This window comes from Natrix helvetica, assembly GCF_964273705.1.
Source record: "Natrix helvetica genome assembly, chromosome: 3".
NCBI classification, from domain to species: Eukaryota; Metazoa; Chordata; class Lepidosauria; order Squamata; family Natricidae; genus Natrix; species Natrix helvetica.
Window position 1 is genome coordinate 112,219,185 of NC_138549.1, and position 22,214 is coordinate 112,241,398.

General features: G+C 37.1%; 1 protein-coding gene across 3 annotated transcripts in view; it reads left to right on the top strand.

The window, feature by feature from the left end:
• BEND5 (BEN domain containing 5) overlaps positions 1 to 22,214 on the top strand; it is a 918,531-nt gene that overhangs the window by 244,882 nt on the left and 651,435 nt on the right. For all 3 annotated transcript variants that reach the window (XM_081947742.1, XM_081947743.1, XM_081947739.1), the window contains exon 5: positions 17,572 to 17,788. In XM_081947742.1, coding sequence (XP_081803868.1) covers positions 17,572 to 17,788 — 217 coding nt within the window. The remainder of the gene's footprint in view (positions 1 to 17,571; positions 17,789 to 22,214) is intronic.

Consider the following 22,214-nt stretch of genomic DNA (forward strand, 5'->3'; position numbering starts at 1 on the left):
TTCTTGATAGATTTTTGATATTCCAAGTCATTTATAGTGGGGGGGGGGTGTTTTACTCCCACAGAATTTTTAGTGCATATTAGCCGATAACCCGGTGTTGCTCTAGTATTTATTTATAGGGGGAAAATGTCCAGACCAAACATAATTTCTAATGTTGAATTTTCCCCCTTACCAGAGGGAGCCGTCTTGTGGAGTACTGTGAAGCTATTACCATGACAACTTCACTACACTGTGCAGTTGAAGCCATTTTACGGCAGTACAGTAGAAGCCATTTTAAGGCACAACAGAACACATCCCAAGGGGTCTGGGGTGCGTCTTACCCCCACATTATTTGTTTCCAGAGCTTAAATCATCTGCGTACCACATTTGGCTGAAATTGCTCGAGGCATTCCAGAGTTATGATGGAACACACACACACACACACACACACACACACACATTTGCCTTGATAAATATGCATCTGAATTCAAATGATGTTCACCGATTCAAGAAGTATGTTTGAAGCTATATAAGTAGTATCACCATTTCACTTATTCAAATGTATCCTCCAAATTCCCCTTCTAATAATATATAATAGTTTGAAACATCTCGAAAGAGAAAGATAGGTGCTTGTGCATGTAAATGCAAGGGAGATGGATTTTAAACTAGGCAGTAGAGAAATGATAGCTGCATATCCATTTTATTTTCCCCTCGGCTTTATTTTCTGGTTGTAATTGTAGCTCTGTTGTATGAAAAATCCCATCCGAGTAATGGTATATGTGTAAACACACATATATGCAATGTTTGTGCTTTATGTTAGCCTTCAGAATAATAAATAATTGATGTCTCATTGTGAACACAGTAGATAGGAACCAGAATGTAGTTTAATAAAAAGAAATAGTTGTTACTGAAATTCTATCTTGGTAGCTAACTGTGAAAATATTTCAAGAAAATTCTGTCACAATATACTGTATGTCTGGAGGGAAAGTTTGATATACACATTTGTTGCTCTCAACAGCAACAAATATGGGATTTTGTATGTTTTGGGATGCTTTCACATACTGAAATATTTCAACCCACAGTTTAGTTGTTTCTATATTTCACTTGATTGTTGTATAAATTATACTTCAAGTACTTTGTCAAACATTTCTGTTAGCGTATTGACAAATGTCCTCTCGCTCTTAATGAAATGCATAATAGTACGATAACAGTTTTTAAAATATTGCTTCTACGTTTTTATCCCATATGTTACTTTTCCTTCATTGCATCTGCCTTTTTATTTAGTACAACAAAAACATTCATGAATCTTTCTCAAAAACCCATAGAACAACACTGAAATGCTGTAATAATCAGAAGAAGTACTGTATCTCTAGAGTTTGGAAATAGACCTGAAGAATACACATAGTGTTCAAATACATGATTTCTTTCTGTTTCTTTAGGATTGGGAGAGTAGGAGGCAAATGGTACAAATTATGCAGGCTTTGGGTTAGTAGCAGTGGTGGGTTTCTGCCAGTCCACACCGGTTTGGGCAAGCTGGTTGGTCAATGAACCCGGAAGTATGTTCCTGCCCCGCCCATGTCACTCGCTCGCTCGCCCGCCCGCCCGTCCAGAAGCCGCTCCATTGCTAAACCAAGCTGCACGCCTATCCATCGAAAACAGCGCTGAGTGGGGTGGGGAATCCTCCCTTTCCTCCTCTCAGTGATCTTTTGCTAAGGGAAACCGCTCTGAGAGGGGGAAAAGCCTCCCATCGAAAACAGCGCTGAGTGGGGTGGGGAATCCTTCCTTTCCTCCTCTCAGCGATCTTTTGCGAAGGGAAACAGCTCTGAGAGGGGGAAAGCCTCCCATCGAAAACAGTGCTGAGTGGGGTGGGGAATCCTCCCTTTTCCTCCTCTCAGCAATCTTTTGCGAAGGGAAACAGCTCTGAGAGGGGGAAAGCCTCCCATCGAAAACAGTACTGAGTGGGGTGGGGAATCCTCCCTTTCCTCCTCTCAGTGATCCTTTGTGAAGGGAAACAGCTCTGAGAGGGGGGAAAGCTTCCCATCGAAAACAACGCTGAGTGGGGTGGGGAATCCTCCCTTTCCTCCTCTCAGTGATCTTTTGCGAAGGGAAACAGCTCTGAGAGGGGGGAAAGCCTCCCATCGAAAACAGCTGTGAGTGGGGTGGGGAATCCTCCCTTTCCTCCTCTCAGCGATCTTTTGCGAAGGGAGGCTACTCAAAATGGGATGCCCCATCTCTTTGCGCCCCTCAATCCGTTTCTCTCTCTCCCTCTGCCCACCCCCTATGTCTCAGCGTGAAAAACTGGGGGGAATCGTGCAGAGGAAAAGGAGGAGGAAGGAAAGGGGGGAGAGAAACACGGGGAGGAAGAGAGAGAGAGAAAGAGTGACACACAAAGGGGGGAAGTTGGGAGACGCTCCCTCTCAATACTGATGCCCTCTACTTTTTTGTGAAAGGCACCGATTTCAGGAGGGGAAAGGAGAGGAGGGTCCTTGGTGAAGCTCTACCCCCTATTCCCCCTATCCTAGTTAAGCCAGCTTGGTTTGGGACCCAGCCTTTCTAACTTCATTTGGGATCTTCTAACATCCCACTCGGTCACATGGCCAGCAAGCCACTCCCACCTGATCACATGGCTGGCAAGCCACTCCCACCCAGTCACATGGCCGGCAAGCCACTCCTACCCAGTCACATGGCCTTCAAGCCACTCCCACAAAGCAGGCCACACCCACAGAGTAGGTTCCAAAAAATTTTGAAACCCACCACTGGTTAGTAGCCTTATGTACAAGGTTTCTTTGTCCTTTGTCCTAATAAAAGTAGTTGTGGGGTTCTTCAGTTTTCAGTTATAGGAAAGTCTCCCTTGTTTGGGTTGGATTGTCTGTCTGGCTAGTCATTGAGACAGCTTAGATGGATGATAGTTGTTGTAATAAAAAAGCATCTACCATCACTACCATCACTCTGATAATATTTCTGTAGACATGTTAAAAACTTACGCTCCATTAACCTTCTTGGGGCTTAAGTGCAAATAGTTTCAATGAAACCACAGTTTGAATAGTTTTACCTACATAAATGAAATGAACACATTTCCTGAGGTATTAAAGAGACGTTCCAAAAAACCAGATCAGAGCAACACAATAGTTCTATACCACAGATAGGTAATTCATTGCAATACCCCCATGCAAACAGTGACAATTTTGTGCAAGGTCACTTATTATTCCTAGCATTCTCTGGCTCAGAATGTATTTTCTGTGGAGGTACAATTATGAGCACAATTAAATTCAACAATTCTGCTGCTAAGTGAGATATTAGTTAAGTGAGTTTTGCCCCATTTTATGACCTTTCTTGCCACAGTTGTTAAGTGAATCACTGGAGTTATTAAGTTAGTAATACAGTTGTTAAGTGAATCTGGTTTCCCCATTGACTTTGCTTGTCAGATGATGGCAAAAGGTATTCATGTGGAAACACTCCCCCCCCCCCCAAGGACACTGTAACCATCATAAATATGAGACAGTTGCCAGGTCTGAATTTTGATCATGTGACTAAAGGGATGTTGCAACAATAGTGTGAAAAAAGGTCATTAATCAGTTTTTTCAGTGCCATTGTAACTTAAAATGGTCAGTAAATGAACTTCTGTAAGTTGAGTACATACAAACCACCACCACTAACAAAATTCAAAAATTAAAGAAAATTAAATGCTCAGAATTATTCAGGTCCACTTGGAATGCTAGAATCAAGGTACTGTGTTTTTTATATAATATTCATTATATTCAATGCCAAATTGAGTTTTAGGATGTGAAAAGCCAGGTTTACAATAAAAGTGTCAGTGATTCAAGCAATGCACCCATAGAAAGCAGAACTCTGAGGCAGCTAGATTCCTCAAAGAACAATTTATTGGATACATCACATTGGCACAACTGGTGAAAACCGACTCTGAAAGTTCCTATGGTTTTCACCTAATTAAAAAGTGAAAGTTCCCCCTTCCCACCAGGTCATCAGTCACATTGTCCAATAGAGGTGCTGACAGGTTGCTTGGTTACTCTACTCCTCCTCTTCTCAGCCACCTGCTAGAATGACCTTGGTTCTCAAAAGAAAACTATTTATTTTGACTGCAACACCGAGCTACCTAATTTCCCCCCTCCCTTTCTTTCCCCCTGCCTTGTGGCAACCATGAAGTCTCAAAGATGGCCTCAGCCAGGTTCGCTTCAGGGTTGACAAAAAGTACAGTTTCTTTCAAGTTGAGTTTGTCGGTTCTTGATCTCAGGGATATATCCATCCACTTTTCTTGGCTAGGTACAAAAGTGGTTCTTTTTAAATTTCTTTAACTAGCATATAGCAGTGGTGTTCTTGGATATTTTGTCGTCCACAGTGCTTGATCCTGATTAGTTTGGACATACCGGCAAATTCAATCAGATGCTGTACCAACTAAAACTGCTGTCACTTTGTATGGGCAGTAGAGGTGAAGCAGCAACATTACCAGATCATGTGAGCCTCCTGTCTCTCCCTCGGACTCTAGGGAAAGCATATTGCTGAATACATTAATTTCAAATGCCTTATTGATCTTTTCAAGGTGGTCTACAAAACAATAAAGATAAAAAGACCCAAACCTATTTCAGAGGTTGGTTAGTTTTGATGAGGAAAACTCCATGGTAATTTTTATAACTGCATATTTTTTCCTAGATTAAGAAAAGAAAAGAAATTTAAAAGTTTGATTATTTTCTTTTGTCATGCCATTCCTTAACAGAGTTAAATGGGGAGGCAAGAAGGGAAAAGACAGTGATGGGTTGAGGCTTGGCATAGCGTTATTGACACTTAGAATGGAATTTGATATCACATAGGTATAAACATTGATGTATTGTTGAAAACTGCCGCTTACTGATAAAATTATCCAGGAATATTTGCTAGGCGTCTAGAGAAAAAACTTAAATCATATATTTTGTGCTGTTTACATTGTCATTTGTCACCAACCACAGGAGATAATGAATGATTAATCTTCTTAAAACAGTAAGAATTTTATCAATCCTATTAAGGCAAGTTTCTCAGTTTCAAAAACTGACTGGGGAATTATGGGAGTTGAAGTCCATGCCTCTTGAACTTACTGAGGTTGAGGAGGACTGCAGTAAGGCTTTCATACAATCTTTCCAAACTGTTTAATATACTCCTGCTTCAGAGGTGGTATTCAGCAGGTTCTGGCCAGTTCTGGAGAACCAGTAGCGGAAATTTTGAGTAGTTCGGAGAACCGGTAAATACCACCTCTGACTGGCCCCACCCCCATCTATTCTCTGCCTCCCGAATCTTTTCAGTCCTGAAATCTTTAATAGGAGAACAGGCTTCCCTATCTGATGATATAACTACCCATAATTTCATAAGGCTATATGCTCAAAACAGGCAGTGCTGCACACAATCGTATTTTTCTTTCCCCTTATCATCCATTGTTCACTTAATTCTAAAAAAGAGAGAGGAAAAATAGCTTTGCTATTCATAACCATTCTCACTGAAAAAATACAGATGTATTGAGTAAACATGGCAACTTTTCATCATTTGCTATTTGAGGCCTGAATAAATAGGCCACTGTTTAAAAATTAACAAATACCATTTTCTCATGTAAATGCTCTTTATAATTAAGGTCATCCTTTGTGCAAGCTAGTGACAAAGAACTGTTAATTGCAGCAGGGATAAGAAGTAACTATAATTGTAAGTGGGGGAAAAATAGAAAAACATTAACTACAATACTGAGCAAAAATGCCTGTGGGAACATCCAAATTAAAAAGTGTGAGTAAGTGTAGGAATGTCAGGTAATTGCTTCCATGTATCCTTCTGCAATGTTCAGTATTCAATACGAAATAGACTTTGATGGAGCTAGATATTGTTTATCTGCTACCGGAAAAGCTGAATTAGTAAAGCAAGATGCAACTATTCATAAAAGCAACTTACTTTTCTTGACATTGTTAAAATCATATTTATTTTTATTGCCCTCCCCCCTTTTATATTATTCTCATTCTTTTCCATATCAGCTGAACCACTTCTTTGTTATAGTACAAAACAAAGAATAGGGCAATTTGCTGTGGTTTTTAATCATTGAGATGGGACAGTCATCTCTTAAAATGCCCTGTCCCAGATTTATAATTCTCTGCAAACATCCACTTCCAAAATGCCCTTCAGGAGCTCCATCATGGCACAGAGGTCAGACCTTCATTGTGTTGATTATTAAACAAACTTATGTTGCTTTTGCTTGGTGGAGTTGGGAAGAAAGGGAAACAATGATATATAGTCCTGAAATAAGTTAGATACGTTAGTATCTAACAGCCTTTTAGATAGATATAGATAGGATTGTTAGGAGGTACGGAATGGAAGTAGAGATTAAAAAATAATGTTTTAGTTACCATTGATTTTAGTTTTGAGTAATGGATGTGTTTATGGAGATCAACCCTGACTGCTCTTTAGAAGTCCAGAACCTGAAGATGAAACTCAAACACTTTGGCCAATTAATGAAAAGGAAGGACTCACTGGAGAAGAGCCTAATGCTGGGAAAGGTTGAGGGCAAAAGAAGAAAGGGACGACAGAGAATGAGGTGGCTGGATGGAGTCCCTGAAGCAGTCGGTGTGAGCTTAAATGGACTCCAGAGGATGGTAGAGGATAGGAAGGTCTAGAGGAACGTTGTCCATGGGGTCACGATGGGTCGGACACGACTTTGCAACTAACAACAATAACAAATGGATGGGTTAGGGTTGGGTGAACAAATTGCAACTGGCTTGAAAGGGCTGAAGTTAGTGACATGGGAAACGATTATTCTTGGCCTAGATTCAATTGTTATGTAAACATGGGAGAGATGTGCCAATTTTACAGACTGGAAAAAAACCAGCCAAAAATTCATTGCCTCAAAAAGGCACAGATTTAAACCATGACGTAGTTATTTATTCCTATGATTTGTAGTAGGCAAATTTTCTATCTACATATAATGGCCTTTTTTCTGCAGAAAAGAAGCTATAAACCGACTGCTAGAAGTTTCTGTTTTAGGCTAGCTACAAGATATACAGAGAGCTGAGATGTTTTGCTGTGTCTTGGACAGATGTCTGGCACAGGTTATATATTTTTCAGCATTCTCTTTCCCATTCTCACTTGATCATTCATTTTTTTCAGGGTTTTTAAAACTCTTCTTCCTCTCCTCCCCTCCCCTCCCCCTTCCCCCCCTGCTATCCTCCCCTCTTTCTTTCTTATTTTTACTATAAATATTTTATTCTATTGTTTATGTATGTATGTTGTATGCCACTCATTCCTGAAAGCTGTGAACAGACAACAATCAAAGATAGCATAAAATAAAATTAATATACCTACCCAAGATGTAAACAAAATTAATCATAATCAGATTCTCATCTTTGAGTCACAACATGTGCGCTTCTGCACTAGATCTAACAATCAAGTCCTCTCTGCTCTCTTGAAACCCTGGGACGATGATGGAAAATGCCTGTTTCCAGGCTCTCATTAGATGACAACCTTGTGTAGACAGGACCTGGAGGGAATTGATTCTGTTTGATCAGATAAGACAGGTGGACCAAGTCACTTGGAAATTGTGGACTGATTCCTATAAAATGTGGCATTCTTCATCCTTTTCATCCTGCTTTATCTGTCCTGTAAATTTTATCTTGAAAGCAAGTACACTAAGAACACTTCAGTAAACCAGATTGTTTTAAAAATATATAAATAACTCAAACCCTAATGAATTTCTTTCCCTTACAATGCTCTAACGTTCTTGCAAATTATGTCTCTCTTTATTTTTAATCACCCCCTCCTGCTTTTCATCTGATAGCTAATGGGAAAAAAGAATTCTGTTTTTCTTGAACTCTGCTCTACAATTGGCTGAGGTATTTCTGGGCCTACCTGAAGCAGGCTATGGTGTTTCCACAGTTTCTGGTATAGCCTTCAGGCAAGTCATGCAACATTTCTACAATCCAAAGAATCCTGGACTTAGGAGTAGCTTTCAGGCACAATCAGTGCAGCATTCTTTTTAAGAGCATGCAAAAGACCCTTCATTTATAAAGATAAAAATAACCCAGTTCCTTAACTTCTGAAACCCTTGGGGTTAGACTCAAAGGTTTATCCTAGCTTAACGGAGCAGATCTTGTTAGTAAGGCTAACAAATGAGCAAAGAATGAACATATGGCATTCATACTGTGATGGGCTGAAGTGCCTGGCCAAAGGAAAACAATTGGGTCCGTATCAAAGCCTTAGGAGCTTTTATTTTTAAAGGGAAGGCAGATGATTCAACAGAAGACCACAAACTCATAAACAAAAAGGCAAAAATGTGATATAGTAGCACACATAGAGTATGTTCTGAATATAGATTATAAAAAGAGTCAGGAAAGGCAGACAAAGGAGGGGGTGTTGTATTGCAGATGCTAGAGAACATGCTTCTGGAGGGGACCTCACCTGAGAAACACGAAATGAAGTGGAGCCTGCAAGACCAGAGGTTGTGTCCCTGAGACAAGAGGGAGATGGGGGAGAAAATCATGGAGTCACTTGTGAGCACAACACCACAAGTATGGACTCTGACCTGTTTAAACAGTTTCAAATACTGTACTAGAAAGTTGAACCTGGTAGATTAAAGATTTTGTTTGGCAGCAAGACAGCCAGGAGATCTCCCAGACTGAGATAAGAAGGGGAAGAGGAAGCTGAAATAGAGTACAAGAGAAAATAAAAGAAAGAGAGTTGACAGGTTCAGCCATCCATCCATCCAGCCAGCCAGCCATCTATCTGCGGGATCGCATCCTCCCACACACATCCCTGTGGCCAATTCGCTCTCACAGGGAGGGGCTTCTCCTGGTGCCGTCCACTAGGCAATGCCAACGGGTGACACCAAGGAGTAGAGCCTTCTCTGTGATGGGCCCAACCCTCTGGAATGACCTCCCCCCCGACATTAGAACCACCACTGACTTCCGCTCCTTCCGGCAGAAACTGAAGACACACCTGTTCCGGCTGGCTGGTCTGGCATAATTTTTAACGTCTACCTCCTGGCATATATATTTCCTACTGGTTTTTTAGGGGACTTAATTTTATAGGACACTGGGGTTTTAAATTCTGTATATTTTAAATTATTTATTTAGCAATTACAGTTCTGTCTATTTTTTACCCTCCTCTTATTTATGTATTTATCCATTTAATAATTTTAATTGTTTAGATTTTATTTATGATGTTTTTGATATGGACTGTACATCGCCCCGAGTCCCTTCTGGGAGAGGGGGCGGTCTAGAAGCGCTAATTAAATAAAATTAAATAAAATAAAAAAATATCATCTCATTATGCATATGCTAAATTTTGTAAAAAAATATTTTGACTTATATCTATTAGCTCACATGATTGTATTAGGATAAATACCTTGGTGATTAAACTCCCTCATTTGTTTAAATGTTCTTTCTGTGTATATCTGCATTCTGACATGGTCTCTGACACATACATTTCAAATTACGTGCAGGAAAAAAACTGGGTGACGGAGCTAATATGCCTAACATCGGAATATGCCTCAATCAGCATATATATATTCATAAAAATCTGAGAAAATAAAGATAGCCATTGCAATGACAGGAATAAAGGGCAAAAAAGACAAGATAGCAGAGAGTTTCTAAGGTCATGCATAATTCAGAAAACAGGAGTTTCATAGAAAAAAAAAATCTGAGAAAGAAAATAAATGGCTTTGTGACAGGAAGGAAATCCTGTCATAAAGCCATTTATCTCTGAAAAGAAAATGATGAGAATTCAAAGTTGTTAATAGAGAAAAAACATTGCAAAGGCTTTCTAAATGTTAAAATTCTGCAGCGCATACCTCTGAACATACTAGCCTGTTTCTCCATACAAAATGCAATACTGTTCTAATAACAAGGAATATATACACTATATGAAGAGAAAATATATCTGAAAGAAGTGTAAAGGGGAAAAAAAAGAAAGAAAATCATTGACTTCGGACTTTTTAGCACAGTAAAATAAGGTAGCAACAGCCTCAACTTTTTCCTTTTATGTACTTAATATGTACTAATATGTACTAGCAAGCACTAACTAGTTTCTGAGCCTCATATTAACTTTTTTACATAACAAAAATCCCCACAATGCTAATAAATTGATGCAGATGTGTGCAAAATCAGCATCTGCAATTCAGGCATAATGAAATTATTGCCATAGCTGTTTAGAATCTTAGGAGCTTTCTCAGTTAGTCATTTGCCAGAGATATACCTGAGAGGACCCTAAATGAAGTTCACATAGATTTTAAATGTTATTTTTATAGAAAATAAAGGAAAGGGAATAGATGAACAGATGGAGAAGGGAGATGAGGAAAGAGACAAAAAGTCTAATTGCCTAACTGATATTAGAGGCCTATCAAAGCCAACCATATTGTGTATTGGCAGTATATCCTAGAGATAGGAGAGCAAACCTAGAGTTCACCCCCCCACACACACGAGAAACACTCAAAATACAGTTTTTTCTAGAAATTTCACTTGACTATGATAATGTAGTATTGTTTCTTTGTGTGCGTGGAAATGTGCGTGTGCATGTATACTACTGAAGAATGGCTTTAAAGAGTGTAGGAGGAAAAAAGAGGAAATACAATTCAAGTGACAAGTGCTGTACAGTTACAACATATTTCAAACACTTTTGCAAACAACAAGCAATCTTAGGTAATTATTAATTAGGAACTTTAAGGACAAAAATGTAACAGGAGTCTTGCTGGATCACGCTGAAAACTTGTCTAGTCCAGAGTTTGGGTAATCTACTAGATGTCCAGGGGTATTTATATATAATAATGAAGATAGCAGCATTCTATCACATTCTACCACAATCCCTCCAGGCACATGTGGAAATGGATGACTAGTTTTTTTTCTTTCTTTTTCTTTTTTCTTTTCCCCTAATTACTTGCATTGAGATTATTCCTTATATTATTTGTGTTGTTTGTATTTGTTGCCATGGATTGCAACAGTGAGACTAAAACCAATTTCATTTTATTTATTTTGTGCAATGACAATAAAGACTATACTAAATTCTCTCATTCATGCTTTCCAGTGGAATTCAATTCCACTGGAATTCAAATCATGCAAACCCTGAAGACTGCTTTTGGTTCAAAGGGAAAAAATCTGCACAAAAAGACTTAATGTTCCAAAGGTACTTTTTCCAAAAGGCAACTGGACTTTTACCCCCCTTGAATACATTTCACTTCTCATCCAAGAAACTTCCTCAATTCTGAAGTGAAGAACTGAAGAAGCTTCTTGAATGAGAAGTGAAACATCTTCAAGGTAAAATGATGTTCAGTTTCCTTTTGGAAAAAAACCCATTGGAACAACCATGATGTGGATGACTAACAATCTCCATAGACAAAAAGACATGCAGTGATGAGGAATGTCTGATGATTGAATAATAGCATAAATGTTTAAAATTACATCCTGGAACACTCAATATGCTCGAAGGATTAGATGGTTTCCTCCTATTCTTGCAAATGATTTTGGATTCATTTACTATTTATTTTGTATCTGATGCTCCTTAGAGAACACATCCATGTGAGAAATGATGATAGCTATGCTTATGATAGTCATAAAGTATATGACTTTCCTGATTAAAATTACTCTGAAATAATTATTTTACAATGGAAAGAGTTAACTATAATAGGGAATTAAAAGAAATTCTATTTGCAGATTCTCATTTGGACTTGTTAGGCTAGATATATTCTACGTTCCTTTTAGCATCATTTTTGTACTATTTCCCAAGGCAGTTCTTAAGCACAATTATAAATAAATAAAAATAATTTGAGGTGTACTTTGTTTCCTCTCAGTCAATGGAACTTAAGCGTAAGTTGTGGAATCTGTCATAGAGACATCTGTGGGAGTTAAGTGCAACAATGAGAATTCACCCATCGTTTTAGAAATGTGTGTTGTTTGCATACATGAGGGATTGTATTTTATTATACAATGTTTCTTGAAATGTGGGCCCTACTGGGATTTCCATTAGAGCTATGTCAAACTGAAGATTGCTTTGCGAAAGTGGCGCCAACGACCATGGCAAAGACCAAGGAGCTAGTGAGGAGAACGGTTCCTTGGAACCTCTCCAGATAAACACAGACAGGGGATCATGTGCTTCAGACTTTGCTCCCTACAAATACAGTTCAGTACAGCAGTTTTTCATGGGCTAGTGTGTCAGGCGACAACAGTATTAGCGATCTTGCTTGTAACCACAACAGAGACTTTCAAAGGACATTTTAAAGTTTGCACTCATTTTCTAATCATTGTCAGAAATTGCTCATTAACTACTTCTGACCTATAGAGACTAGAGAAATGACAACTTTGAAAACCTTGAGTGAATCTGCCTTTAATCCTGAATGAAAGAAAATTGTAATCATAAGCTTAAGAATTTAAAGACACTATGATTCAGTGGCACTTTGGATATAATGCAATGCTTGAAAAATGGGAAAATATATGAATGAAAGGTCTAAAATCCATATTAAATTATCTTAAAAGAAAACTTTTGTAAGATGATGTATGGTTGTTATCCAACACCAGATAAGTTGTCAAAAATGTATAAAAGTCTCTCAAATGACTGCTGGAAATGTAAACACAAAGAAGGAACTTTTTACCATTTATGTTGGTCATGTGACAAAGCAAAGAAATATTGGAGTAGGATTCACATCTTAATACAGAAGATTCTTAAAGCGAATATCAAGATAAAACCTTTTCTTTTAGGCTTAATGGATAAAGAACTTGGGGAAAAAATGAAACTTTGATGTTATATATGTTGACCGCAGCAAGATTAGTTTATGCACAAATATGGAAGGACACTTTGATTCCCACAATGGACGAATGGCTGCAAAAGTTGATGGAGTTACCAAACATGGCTAAATTGACTGCTTTGATCAAAGAAAGAAACACAATTAATTTTGTTTCTACTTAGAAACCACTTTTGAACTTTGTGCCTGAGGTGGCAAAAATATAACTTTGATTTTGTGCTTTGCTGATTAAATAGATTTGTTATAGGAATGGCTAGTACTGTGTATACTATTATATAAAAGTAAAAGTTGAAGTTTTATGTTACTACTTTGTTCTATTGCACCAAAAGGAGTTGGAAATCAATGCTTTTTATTTTATTTTCCCCTTTACCTTTCTCTCTTCTCCTTTCCCTCCCTTATTTTCCTATTATTTTTATCTTTTCCTGCACTTCCGTAGTTTATGTTTTGATAAACTAATAAAATAGTAAAATATGTAGGTTGAACAATTTAAGGAATCTGAAATAAACAATATGGTATTGAAAGTGGATTTACAATTTGACTGGCTAAGAGAAGACTTTAAAAAAGGTTGTATCACTGCATTTACAAAACGAATTAGGATAGAATAGAATAACAGAGTTGGAAGGGACCTTGGAGGTCTTCTAGCTCAACCCCCTGCTTAGGCAGGAAATCCTACACATTTCAGACAAATGGTTATCCAATCTCTTCTTTAAAACTTCCAGCGTTGGAGCATTTACAACTTCTGGAGGCAAGTTGTTCCACTGATTAATTGTTCTAACTCAGGAAATTTCTCCTTAGTTCTAGGTTGCTTTTCTCCTTCTATCCATTGCTTCTTGTCCTGCCCTCTGGTATTTTGGAGAATAGCTTGACTCCTCTTTTTTGTGGCAGCCCCTGAGGACGGAGTTTTTAAAATTTAAAATGGAAATAACAAACCAAGAGAATGACCTGGATATTTCCATCCCCTAATTGAATTTGCAAAAGAGACTTCTTGTGAAGAATTCTGTGTGATGGGACCAAGAAAAAATAAAAGGAAGAAAAAGGAGAACAAACTTTCTAATCATTTTTGCAAGCCAGGTAGCCCAAAAAAAGCCAGGTAGCATTTAATATATTAAATGCTAAGCACTACTTCCCTTCTCTCTAGCAATACTCTGAAATCAGTGAAATGTCAAATGCTTATAGAATTTGGAATTCCTCTGATTAAATAAGCAATGCTAGAACAGTATCTGTTACCTTGTAGTATTTCTAGCCATATGCTTCCCGGAAATTTTCTGCCATAATAAATATTCTCCAGTGTGATTTCCTAACTTTTGCTGTCGCAGACTGTGTAGCTTCTATAATAAAAAGATTGGGCATTTCTGCAAGACTGTGACAAGATGGTTGTGTGTATGTGTATATGTGTTTGTGTCTGCATGTGTTTTATATAAAGTCTCTGCTCAAAAATGCACAATTAAGTTTTGTATTCTGAACCCGTCCCTGCTGGTCTAATACGCATTAGTATTCTACTGGCAGCTGCCTATAGGTAGTAATATTATTTTGTCCATAACCAGAGGGAACAATCAGACTAAGCCATTCTCTGACTATAAACCAGCCAAAGTAATTGGGTTTAATTTTAATTTTTGTAATAGCTTTAAATTAATAGAAGCAGCTGCTGCCACAGTGTGTGGGTGTCCTTTTCCAGCAGGCATAGAACTTAAAGAGGAAAAGTGTAAACAATGATACATCTAGGACACAGAGGTTAATACAAGAACTGAACAATGTCTTTGTTTAATCAAAAACTTCACTGGCCATAAATAGTGTGCCATGTCTCTTTTGTTTCTCTGTCTTTCTATCTGCTTTCCTTTTAAAAAAATTCACAGATAGTCTCAATCTGATTAGGTTTTTGTTGTTGGTATTGTAGTACCTCTCTCCTCCATTTGACTTGGAAATAGATCACCCTTAAAAACAACAGTTTGAATAGATTAACCCTCTAGAGTTCCATTACAGTTATACTGAGACTGAATATCTCTTAAAATAAACCTTTACTGTGAATAGACGTTTATATCTCTTAAGGGAGAATAAGTCTTTTTCTTGTAGAAATCACTGATAGTAAAACTAAGAGTATAAAAAACAACAAAGAGCCTTGCGCCACCTTTAAAACTAACAGATGTACAATTGCATAAGCTTTTGTAGTTTTTAGTACATCTCACCAGACATATGACATATAATTCATTGAACTGTCATTGAGCCGGGCTCAGCTCTTGGTGTCAGAATGGAAAACCGCTTTCCACCCCAATCTAATTTTAGTACAGGCATTGTTGGTAGGGAAGGAAAGGGAAGGTGGTGAAAGGAAGACGAGAGATTGCTTTAGAAATGAGGTAATACAAAGTCGCAGTTAAACTTCTAATGATTGTTGAGATGCACTCTGTTTGATTTGAAGTCCACTTAGAAGTATTTGATAGTATACTAAGGGAAGAACAATACTAGATGTGGCTTCAGGTCCATGGGAGGAACAAATTGATTCCCTGCTTTTTCCACTGATTGGTTGATAGTCCCCTTAGACATTTTCTATTGCACCAGATACTGGCTTCCCCCTGCTGGGATGTTGACAAGCTTCCCTCACACATTTGACACTCAGTGATAATATTCTTAAATTTGGTTAGAAAGGCAAGATATTTCAGACCTGTTAGCACTGAATGGGTAATGCTAATTGCTAGTTGGAGTAGTTATAACCCAGTATCACAGGCAACAATTACACTCATGTTTTGCCTTTGAACACCCCAGAGGTTTTTGATTAGTCACTATCATCATCATCACCGGTTCCTTTCACACAAAGCTTCTTCCAATGAATCTTGTCTGTAGTGGCATCATCCCATTTGATGTCCACTGTCCATAATTAATCGTTTAATGTCTGACACCAAGTTTTGCCTGTTCTAACCCACCTCTACTTTCCCTCTGGCAGCTCCCATCATACAGCATTTTTCAGGTATCATATTCTGCCAAGTGAAGAATACGGCCAGCTAGGTACATTCAATGGCCTCCAACTTCTTGGATCCACTCCGCAGCAAAATTTCCTTACTGGTGACACAGTTGCGCTAAATGACACCCAGAACTCTTCATAGTCAAATGTTGATGGAATGATGGAGCTTTTGTGCTGTGTGTGTTGTTATAGATGGTTGTTAGTACAATGATTAGTCACCGCAGGGGGGAAAATATACATTTGGATAAGACTTTTTAAAAATCCGTATCTACTGTTTAGTGCCAATTATTTTTCCCTGTCCTTTTTTTGTTGTTGTTGTTGTTAGAGGATAGTTATGATGAAAACTCAATATATTTCCAGTATCAAGTGAAACTCTTGTGCTCTTTGTTTATGAACTCCCCAAGAGCATTTGGCTGGTTACTGTGAGAACAGAATGGTAGACTGGATAGGCCTTAAATATCAGAACATTTTTCTCTTTTTTCCTCTTCCTCTTCCTCTTGGACGCACACACACACACACACACACACATATATAACTACTATTACCTACATAGAAAATTAATATCCACAATCCTTTTGTCTCTTTGATCCAAAATAATGAGAAAATTAGAGAATGTATAATAGACTGTACTCCGGAATATAATAAATAATTAATCCTCTCATCCTTTTGGGTTGCCAAGCCAGAGCAATAACAAGGGGAAATAGGTTTTATTTCATCTCCATTGAGCAGCATTGCAGTCTGTTTTATTGTATTTTGTCAGAAGGATTTTGTTTTTGCTTTGGATGGTTCTTAACTGTGTCTAATTATAAAGTATGTCATTTTCTACAATGGGAAATTTCTTGTTTCCATTTCACATTAACAATAAAAGGCCAAAACTGATCTTCTGCAGTTGGCTTTTTTCTGGACTCATTACTGCAAAAGACATTAGTATTGCTGTGTTCTGCAAATCATATTATATTTTCTTCACCATCATTGCCTGATTGTAGTGAACTCCTGATAAAACCATTACAGAGGACCTGTTTATTATATTGCTTAATTGAATAAGCTGGTGCCTACAGGATAATAGTATTCTTTTGCCAGAGGGCTGGAGAATTTGTTGTATTTGATTACCAAGAGTCTTGTGGAGTCTGTCCAGGCAGATAAAAGCTGAAAGCTTATAATTCCAATCAATTTTGACTCAGACACCCAACATGGCCATATATAATTATCCTGAATTCTGGTACAAATTTAAATATGCTGTCTAATACAAGGTACTCTCATGCAATTCCATTTCTGAAAAATGTACCTTCCTGCTGTGACTTTTTTTAAATCATCCAATAATTGATTTCTGTACAGTTTCAACATATTGTTTCAAGAAATAGCTTGTTTGTCTTATTTAGCAAAGTTATAGAGCAATATAATTTTGGAAGAATTTTTTATTTTGCCTTAAATAAGTTGAATTTTGCGATATTCCCATAAGTTTTCATCATGACTATATGATATAATTTAGGACATATTTGGTCTTGTTCTGTACTCAATTTTACACTATGAAAACTGCTTTTTCCATAGCCATTCTCTTACATGACATTAATTTCAATGAGACAAGGCTGGTAAATCAAATCATGGATCTGTGGGGAACGTCCTCTTTGTACCAGACTTGAATAAATTACGTCATAAAGTCTCTTTGTGATTGGGGAAATAGAAAGGAACTTTTCAAAGCCATAACCAAGCATTTAAAAATGGACTTAATAAGTTCTTCCAAAAGGCATAGGCTTTGTCTGAAAGTCTCTTTTTAATTATTAATCTTCTTAATAAAATGCAGGAAATATATACAGAATTTGCACAAAGTTTGAGCTCTCTCTCTCTATATATAATATTCTCTCTGATAGTTACTTTGCCTTATTTTATTTTTCAGGCAGAGACTTCCACCCCGAAATGTGTATTATTACCGCTGTCCTGATCACAGAAAGAATTATGTTATGTCATTTGCTTTTTGTTTTGACCGAGAAGATGACATATATCAATTTGCTTACTGCTACCCTTATACTTATACTCGTCTTCAGCATTATCTGGATAATTTAGGGAAGAGGAACATGGACTATTATTGCAGAGAGCTTCTAGGACTTAGTGTGGTAAGTAATAGTAGCATTTACCACTCATGATATTTTCTTATAAATATCTGGATCTCAATGGGGAAACATGAAGCTTAATCGTCTCAGCTACTGGAACAATGGATGCAATTATTTGCTACTGTGATAGATATGAGTGTAACTTCACATAAAAGCCCAACTATGATATAGATGTGTTAAATTTGCAACTGTCTATGTGAAATGATATAGAGAAGATTAGTGAGAATTTGTTTCCATAATTATTATATGGAAATATGGTATAAGTTTGGCTGATATTTTCTTCATTTTCTTTATGTCCCCCAATATTTTGTTCAAAAAGCTATATTTCTTCATAATTGGATTCATTTTCATGGCTTTCTGTAAAAGATACCTACATGAAGAGCCTTTCATCGATATAGGATTTATTTATTTATTGGATTTAGAAAACCACTCAAGACTCTGATTGTTCTCAAGGCAGATATGAATGAGGAACACTTAAATTTGTCTTTTCCTGAGTTTGTCAGGGCTTTCTAAGTCTAATAAAAAAAAATGAAGCTTTCACTAGCATTAGTTGCCAGTAAGCTATCTTTGGTCAAGGTCATGCTAGAGCAATTCTGTGGAATTGTAAAACTTGAATTTTCAGCATTTGCTATGGAGGTGCAGAAATCTCTGGAAACATGTTTCAAGTTGAAAGAAGAGAATGCAGTCATTTTTTTAAAAACTTACATTTTTATTTATTATTTATACTTTTAAGGTGCCCAGAAAAATGTATTCTGTTGTTGCAGGCAGGACAATTAAAGAAAAATACAGACAATAAACACACATGTACACATGTCCTAAATACCAACCAGAAAAACAGCTAAACAAAAAAAGTGCTGTTAATATTCTGCTATTGTTCAGCACTATTTTTCACTGGGGCTACATCTAAGTGCTCAGGATTCAAAAGTGATTTGGGGGCTTGATTGGGAATCAACACACACAAAGGCTTTAATATAATGTAGATGATAAGGAAGATAACTTGCATTGAGATATGTAGAAAGCATTGCATTTTTAAAATCGAGAATGAAGTTACATTTGGAAGTGGTTCCCTAATTTGCTGGAGTATAAGAAGGGGAAGAAGGTGCAACTAATCAGACTTGCAAGTTTCTGCTATTGTAACCAGGGCTGGTATTTACTTACCTTCCCTACCAGTTCGCAAATGTGAATGCATGTGCCCCGTCCGCACATGCACTCAGCGCTTTGACTAAAAAAAAAGTGCCTAAATGGGACAGCATAGAGCTGCGGTGGGTGGGCAGGTTCACCCATGATTTCCGCTACCGGTTTGGACCAACCGGTCCAAACCTGCAGAATACCACCTCTGATTGTAACTAATATTAATAGAAGTGGATACATGCAAGTTGCTCTGTCACTGGTTTGTGTGGATTGGACAAAATATTTTGCTGGCTGGTTGTGATATGCCTGTTTACATCAAGAATCTCACATGAGTCAACTAGGCTACTATAGCAGACTGAGCATAGCTCTGCTTTTTGTAGCGCTGACGAATGTGGCCAAAATAAGAGCCATGAAGGGACCGGTTGTTGGAATTCTTCTCCAGACTAAGGAGGTAAAGATCACCACATAAGCCACGTTCACCACCTTTTAAAGGGACTCTTCCTCTCTTAATCACTTTAGGAAGCTGCTTGTTACTAATTTCTTAGGAGTTAAGAACTTTCCCCAAGTTCTTCTTTTAATTCACCGAAAGATTTTTCCTTCTGTCCTGGATGAAAGCAGCTTTGATTAAGTTTAAGGATTCACAAGAGAAGCTTTACTTTTTGAAAAACTGTAAAAATGGTTCTAGAATGTTGATTTTGGAAAGTTAAGGAGCTAGATGGACTTGAAAGAATATTTCCTGTGGGGTGTTTAAAAATTTATAAAGTAGTATGTGAAGTTTTTGAAATTAAATGGTAACAAATTCTCCCATGGCAAAGTTTTGCTGACTGAAAATAAACAAATGATAAGAGGGAACGTGAAGGCTAGCCAAAGGGAACTACAAAGAACAAAGATTATGTTAAAGGAGAACAGCCCCATCAATACATGGAACTACATCATTTGACTATAGAATTGCTTGGGGAAATTTTACTCAAAAGTTACTTACAAGATTGGGTGGCACTCTGGTATAAGAACAGTAGATTTTACTGGATAAAATAGAAACCAAGACTGATCTCAATGTGGATGTGGAGTTTTTAAAAAATGCTGGATTACAAAAATGATTTGGGAAAGGATGATGTGGATCCGAAAATGGATTTTAAAATGATGATTTAAAAGTGATATGGAAAATGATGTCAGAATGAATTTACAAATGAAACCAGTTGATGTTTTAATAATTAAAGGGGACATACAGGTAATAAATCAAAAGAATGACTTGGAAAACCTGTTTTGAATTTACAAAAACAATATGTGGAACCAAGGAAATTCTCTCTGAGATGATACAAAAAGCAACCATCCAAGGAGGACACAGAGAAACTGACGAGAAATTAACTTGTGGGATACTATTTGATGGGACTAAAGATCGGGCTTTTTAAAAATGAAAAGAAGATATATAAAGTGTATATCTTGTAATCTGATTATTGATAAGGGATGAGATATGGGAAGAAGAGTTCTTGTTAAAAAAATATCAAAGTACTAAAGAAGTTGGACAAATTGCTTATACATGTTGGGAGGGACGAGGAGATATCTTTTATATACCCTTTTTCTTTTTATCCTTTTTCACTTTTTTTAAAAAAAATGTATGTTTTTTTTCAGTTTGTATTTCTTTGATCTTTGTATTTCTAAATTTTAATAAGTTTATTTTAAAAACCCTGCATGAATTACTGAGAATACGCTGTGCATGTTTCAAAGTAGATATTTCCATTTCTTCAGCATAGTATGAATAAATAAATGTAGTTTCATAAATTTATTTTGGTAATAGAATAAGAAGATTCTGGAAATAAGAGAATTTGTTGGATAAGCAAGGTCCCAGCTTAATCAGTTTTTAAAAATGAAGTAGTGCCTTCAGGAAGAGAAGTGTCTGTTCTCAGTTCTAAGTCAAGTTGTAGAAACAGATAAACAAGATTTGTTAATCTGCTAAAAATTATTTTTTCTACTTTGCTTTATTCTTAGAAATAAAACAAATTTTATGTAGGGAGAAATCTTCCTTTGACAACTCTTGTAAATGAAAAAGCAATAACTGAATACCTGATTTGCCTCTCAGATTGTTATGATTTGTTTTATGCCAGGAAAGCTGTATGAATGGAGTAATTAGCACTGGGCTATATGGGATGTTGTTTACTGTCAATCGATATAAGCTTCTGTTCTATTAAAGCAATTATGGTGCCTTTCCAACATTACAGTAAGATTGTTATTGTTTCTGTCATTTGCTATTTGCTTGACTATGTTTATGAAAAAATGATACATGATTAGTAACAAAAGGAATGAGCAAGTCAAACTAATAAAGATTCCTAGAATGAATAGAAATTATATTACATATATTAACTTCTTTCCCCAGTGGAACATCGCTAAGTACTTGTGGACTACTAAATGAAAAAATAGTTCCCTAATCATAATTTCAGAAATAGAAATTATTGGGTTGATTCACATTAATTTATCAAAATTTGCTCCCTTTTTTTCCGCTAAGTTAAATAAAAATTCATATTAAATGAAATTATGCAGTACTAGTTTAATAGACACTTTTATAAACAGGCAGACTTTAAACAATATAAAAATCTAACAAATGTACCGTATTTATTCGAGTATAACGCGCAAAATTTTCTACCAAAAAAAGAAATCAAAGTTTGGGTGCGCGTTATAAACGAGGGGTGGGGTGGCAGTGGCGGCCAGTCCATTGAGGGCGCAGGCGAATTGTAAATTCACACTGTGCCTTTTCCGGGCTGCAGCCGCTCACTGAACGCAAGGGCGAAGAAAAAAAACACGTCCCCTCGTCGCATACAGTGGGCGGCCCGAACTGGGGGGTGAGAATTCTTATTATCCGCTGTATGGTCGCCGCTTCATTTCCTCGCCTCGCTCACACGTTACGGCATCAGCAATAAAATGGACGGCACAGAAGACGACCTGCTGTGAAATTCAGACTCAGAAGAAAGCGAAGAAACTGGAGAAACAGATGTTCCTGCCATCTGGGACACTGATGAAAAATTAACTCGAGAAGAATGGGAACAACTCTTTAGTGTATCTGATGATGAATCTGACTTTGAAGCATTTTAAATAAATATTGTTACCGGTAATTTTATTTCGGTATTGTGTTTATACCAGTTTACGTTGTCAATAAATGATTTTTATCATGGCCGCACGTATTCAACAATGTTTTTTTGTCAATTACAATGCTTGGTGTGAAACAAAATTTTATACCAATTTTTAATCGAAAATTAGGGGTGCGCGTTATACACGTGTGCGCGTTATACTCGAATAAATACGGGTA